The following is a 6,000-nucleotide window of genomic DNA, read 5'->3' as shown; positions in this document are numbered from 1 at the left end:
AGCAAACCACATACTGATTTAGGTTCATTCTTCAGTTTATCAATAGCTAATGTATGTATGTGTATGCATGTGTATATATGTACACACACACAAAAAAAAAAAATAAAAAAAAAAAAAAAATATATATATATATATATATATATACACACACATATATATATATATATATATATATATATATATATATATATATATACACACACACATATATATATATATATATATATATATATATATATATATATATATATATATACACACACACACACATATATATATATATATATATATATATACACACACACACATATATATATATATATATATACACACACACACATATATATATATATATACACACACACACATATATATATATATATATATATATATACACACACACATATATATATATGTATATATATATATATATATATATATATATATATATATACATACACACACACATATACACACACACACACACGTATACAGTATACACACAATTAACTGCAATGTGATTGCTTGAGTTAATGCAAGTTCAAATTGTCCACTTTGGAAAATGATTTTTGCATAATGCTCATCACTTCAATTTAATCTTGTGACCAAAGAAGATTTAACAGTGTTAGCCCTAAGCCCAACAGTGTCATCACAAATCTTGTTCAGTAACACATAGGCCAATAACAGATTGTCAAGATTTACATGATTTAGAAAAAAAAAATGCTATTACGGACTGTGTTCAATTTAACTACATTCATTAGAAAATAAATCAAACTAAAGATACAAACAGAAAACTGGAATGCATGTTTACATAATAAAATAGTGAACCACACAGAATGTTTAGGTCTCATCTTTTTTTTTTCCTTTTTTTTTTTTAAGAGAAAATTCCACCTGCATACTATATACAAGAATATTTGCATCTGTATTTTGTATACATTCCTGGTTTGTCTGTATTTAGGTATTATCAGAAAATGAAACAACACTGCATGAGTGCCAGTTACAGAGCTTATCCTACGCTAAGCATGCTTAAAATATACCAAGCTGCTATATTTCCCACAAGAGGATTACACTCCTAGTTTGATTTCACAACAGTATTTAATGTTTGGTAGTCATCCAAAATAACAAGTTCCAATACTATGCATGACTACTGGTTAATAGCAATGGTGGTTCTCCCTACATGGAAACTAATTGCTACAGCAACTGGTATGTTGTAGGTGTCAGACTCTGAAAACACTAGCAGGTACCTTTTGCTATGTTAAAATAGAAAAAATAAAAAATGTATGTGTGTTTAAATTTATGTAATATTATATATATATATATATATATATATATATATATATATATATATATATATATATATATATATATATATATATATATATATATATTCATTCATTCAATGTTGTACAAGATGTATGTTTTGAATTCCCTATTAATTTAGCTGCCCAAACATGATTTTGTTACACAATCAAAAGGGAGCAACAATTTGAACTCTTATTTTATGAAGTGAAAAATATGTCTGGTGTAATCCGATTTAATATCTCCAAATGTTAAGCAGCGTGCTAAATAAAGCATAGCAAGTAAACAACATGATGAATCCATGCCTGAAGAGCGCATATACTGCAGAGCAAGGAAATAAAGTGGGTCAGAAGTGTAGGATAATGTACCTAAAAGTCAACTGTTGTATATCATTCATTCTACCCTGTGCTTTAAGCGGGGCTTACAAAAGCAAAACCAGTGCAACCTACCCCCATGTAAACCTACAAAAAGACAACTGCCGTGTATGACAGCTACTTTTCTTCAACTAAACTGCTGAAGAAAATATTGGAGATAAAAAAACAGATGTTCAAGTGCAAGTAAATAAGTTGGAATATAGAAAGAGCGTAAAAGACATCACTTCATAGATGTGTGTAACCAACTCATTCCTATTCTCCTGTGTATACAAAAACTTTAAGTGCATGATTTGCAAGAAGTAACTCCTACAGTGAGAACACTGAGACCTCAGCAAAACACTCCAGTCAAGATGCTAGGATGCTTCTCCTAATAATTTCTGTGTCATATACTCGACCGAGTGTGCTGCTTGACGCTAGCCTTTGTAGATGACACTTCTCAGTTGATTCTGGCTCAGAGTCACTCAGTTCTGCATCTGGAACGTATCCATCATTTTCACTGTCTACTTTTAGTTTATTTTTTATCCTTTCATTTTGAGAAACCCGACCCGAGTTTTGACAGTTTAAGTTTGGCTGACATACTTCGACTTTTTCTCCTTGTGGCTGGTGTTGCAGTCTTTCCCCTTTCTTTGGAATTCGGAATCCACCCCAGTTTTTAACAGGACTTGTAGGCACTTTGACAGATTGGTTACAATGTATTTTAATCAAGGAGCCACTGTACTTAGGCAAACTGTTTCCAGAGGACCTCTTTGTGACTGATCCAACAGAAGACTTCCCACCACACTGGCTGACTGTTCGCTTATTGTCAGCCTGCCTATCGTGGACATCTGCAGACTTTAAAGGTTTTTGCTGTGGTTTAGGAAGCTTTTGTTTAAGCTCTGACTTATCCATGTCACATACAGTATTACGACCGTCGCGTCTCTTCCTGTGCTCCGGTACACTAGTCCCATTTTTACGTTGCATTGGCGTACTGTGTGCTATAACCTTTTCATAAGAGGAAGAGCAGTCTGAAGACTGTACATCTTTTCTCTGATTATAAAAGTGTGAACCCATGTGAAATGGTTTGCTGGTGCTTCTTGAGCTACCTTTCTCACGGCTCTTTTTATGAGACAATTTCAAGGAGCGGCCCAATGAGGGACCCAACTGCTTTCTGAAGTAAGCTGAATGCCATTTCAAATCTTCAATCTTTGGGGCATCTGGATCAGAAGGTTCAGTGTTAAACAGCAGCATACTCTCAGAGGACACAACTGAAATAAAAAGCAAAATAAACAAATATAAACCAAATATAAACCAACTACATTTGTCTTTGGAACACTAATGGGGCAAAACTGCAGATCGTAGACAGTAAACCTTAATTAGGTAGTGTAACCTAATACACAAGCCAAAACATTATAAAATACTAATCCATAAAACATTTATGTCAGTAAACCGTGGCATACTGTAACTTTATAAAATGTGCTCAAGAACACAACTGATCTTTCTTTTAACTGTATCCTAAAATTGTAAGTAATCCAAATTAGAGACAATTCTTCCTTTATGTTTTATATTTATTTTATTAGTACATGGCATAAAAATATATTTATTTTTTTCTGCATTTGAAACTATCAATATACATAATGAAGATGGTAATGTTTTCATGTAAAAAAAACAACACTAAGCTGTATCACAGGGCCACAGCTCAGCTCTTGAAATGTTTATACTAGTTAGGGCATATACTACTAGTTTATACTAGTTAGGGCATATACTACTAGGGCATGACAAATTAGGCATATACTACTAGTTTATACTAGTTAGGGCATATACTACTAGGGCATGACAAATTAGGCATACACTACTAGTTTATACTAGTTAGGGAATATAATACTAGGGCATGACAAATTAGGCATATACTACTAGTTTATACTAGTTAGGTCATATACTACTAGGGCATGACAAATTAGGCATATACTACTAATTTATACTAGTTAGGTTATATACTACTAGGGCATGACAAATGTATAAAACCTAGAAGTGAGTAAATACTATTGAGGAAGAAGCTAAACATTTTAGTATCTGGGGAAGGAATTTCAATAAACACACACACTAATCCACAAAGTTAGGGATCAGAAGTAGAAGTTTAGTAGCCCAGGATTTGTCAAGCCTTGTTCTACCTCCTAAATAGGTGGAGAATTCTTTGTGCATCTACAGATTTACCAGACTCTTGAACCCCAAGGCAGAACACTAAACGCTAAACAGATTCCACAGCACTAAGCATGTCTGCAGAAAGAACGGGACACATGCAGGAACTGTTAATGCTTTCGCTTAGTAGCACTGCTCTCCATCAGGCTGTTCTTTTCAAACAGCGCTATGCTCTGGCTGCACTGTGTAAGTTTCCTTCAACACAGTGCAGCCAGATCAAAGTGCTGTTTAAAGAAAACAGTCAAATTCAGAGCAGCGATGCTAATTGGCAGTGCATTGATTGATGACTCCCTAGCCTTTCCCGGTTTGCAAAGCTGTGACTTCTGAATGTAAGACGTTTCTTGTGAGCAATGCATCTTTTTATTACTACATTTTTACCTTATAATTATGTGATGCTAGACCCAAGAGCAAAAGGAAACACATTTATGTAAGAGACATTTTAAAAATTTGACAATTTCTTTTTTTTCTCTGCAGCTAATTTGCAACACAATTTTCAACTGTTGCAATATATTATAAAACTTTAAACATGTATTTATTTTCCAATTACATTGACCTGGTGCTTTACTGTACTTGCCTAATATAAAATTTAATTTCAAAATGACCTGCAAATTTTTTTTCACTAAATAAAATCTTGTCGCCTTTGGGCTCCTGAACAAAATGTATTGCTAACTCTTCAATAGTCTACCAAGCACCCGTACTGATCGATCAACAAATAATAAGAAGTACATTTGCATCTAATGACCTCCTTGTCGGTTTCTGGTCTTTAATATTTATGTACATTTTTATCTTCAATTCTAAATAGACTTACCAGCAGTTCCCTCTTGCTCCACAAGTTTTGCATAAAGATTAAATATCTGCTCCTGGACTTTACAAACAGATCGTTTAATTTTTTCTCGCCTGGTCACCATGTAAGTAAGATTTCTTACCTAAATAGAGAAAAAATGTCACTGTCACATCACATCACCTGAACATACAAGAAAAAAAAAAAAAGACGACAAGTACTCGAGACCTGTCATTAGCCAAAATTACTTAGCATTCTGATGTGGTTATACATTTACAAATATGGCAAAAAAAAGTGATACTAAATTTATTAAATGCAAACAGCACTATGTGATAATTATGTTGCAAATATAGTACTGTGCAGATAACAGCAAGTCAGCTACTTAGAGCACAATTCAATATTTCAGTTTGCAAATATCTACAACGTATTGACTCACTTGACCCAATTCCTTCCATTGTGTCTACACAATGTATTTCTAAAGGCATTGGTTAGATGTGAACAGTCACACACAATTTCAAAGCTTATAAACAATGTATCACCATTCACAGTAGAAAAGTATATATTTTTTTTTTATTCAACTGTTTTTATTCAATTTTTCAAGATAAACAGAAGTACAGATAGTATATGTGAGTATGCAATTTTTTACAAAGTAAAACAGTAATAGCTGTGACACTTCATCATTATAAATAAACATCCAACCTAAATGTTAAGCACTTCAAAACAATGGTTCACAATTTACCTCATCAACGAAGGTACTGTTGCACAGCATAATTGATTACGTTCAATAAATCAAGAGGTCAAAACAACATTTCACAACTTTACAGTTACGCAATTAATGTGATTGGTCACTGCCTCGTATCCCATATGTATAAGATGTCTGCAATAAAATCCTGCTTACCTAAGAAGGTGTAGTGTATTTTTTCTAGGGATATGATGTGGTCGATTTCTTTTATCCACATGGGGACAGTAGGGACCCGAGTGGATTTACAGAATCTGGGCACAAGGCGTTTGGCACAATTAATCATGCATTTGAATAACTGCCTTCTGTAGGTACATTATATAGGGGGGGTGTCATGTAAAAGAACCATACGGGACGAAAGGTGTTAAGTCAAGTCCTAGTGTAGAGTTAATACATTTGTTTATTTCTTTCCAGTATGTTTGCAAGGAGGGGCATGACCAGCAGATATGAGAGAAGGTTCCCACCACAGTGTCTCCAGCATAATGAAGAGGAATTAGAATATATACTATGCAGTCGGTGTGGGGTTAGATACCATCTGGACAGAAGTTTATAATTCATTTCCGCGAATACTAGTGAAGGGGATGATTTTTTGGTTTCCACAAAAATGTGGCTCCTTTGGGCTTCAGTTAAGA

At 33.7% G+C, this 6,000-nt stretch overlaps 1 protein-coding gene across 2 annotated transcripts in view; it reads right to left on the bottom strand.

Annotated features, from left to right (window-relative positions):
- Window positions 1–554: 554 nt before the first annotated feature.
- The window catches only part of JADE1 (jade family PHD finger 1), a 343,209-nt gene continuing 337,763 nt past the window's right edge, over window positions 555–6,000 (bottom strand). For both annotated transcript variants that reach the window (XM_053703655.1, XM_053703656.1), the window contains 2 exons: window positions 4,657–4,774; window positions 555–2,917 (listed from right to left, as the gene is read on the bottom strand). In XM_053703655.1, the coding sequence (XP_053559630.1) occupies window positions 2,019–2,917; window positions 4,657–4,774 (1,017 nt within the window). In that variant the 3' untranslated portion in view covers window positions 555–2,018. The remainder of the gene's footprint in view (window positions 2,918–4,656; window positions 4,775–6,000) is intronic.

This window comes from Bombina bombina, chromosome 2 (assembly GCF_027579735.1).
Source record: "Bombina bombina isolate aBomBom1 chromosome 2, aBomBom1.pri, whole genome shotgun sequence".
In the NCBI taxonomy this organism is placed as follows: domain Eukaryota; kingdom Metazoa; phylum Chordata; class Amphibia; order Anura; family Bombinatoridae; genus Bombina; species Bombina bombina.
This window is presented reverse-complemented; position numbering and strand designations above follow the sequence as displayed.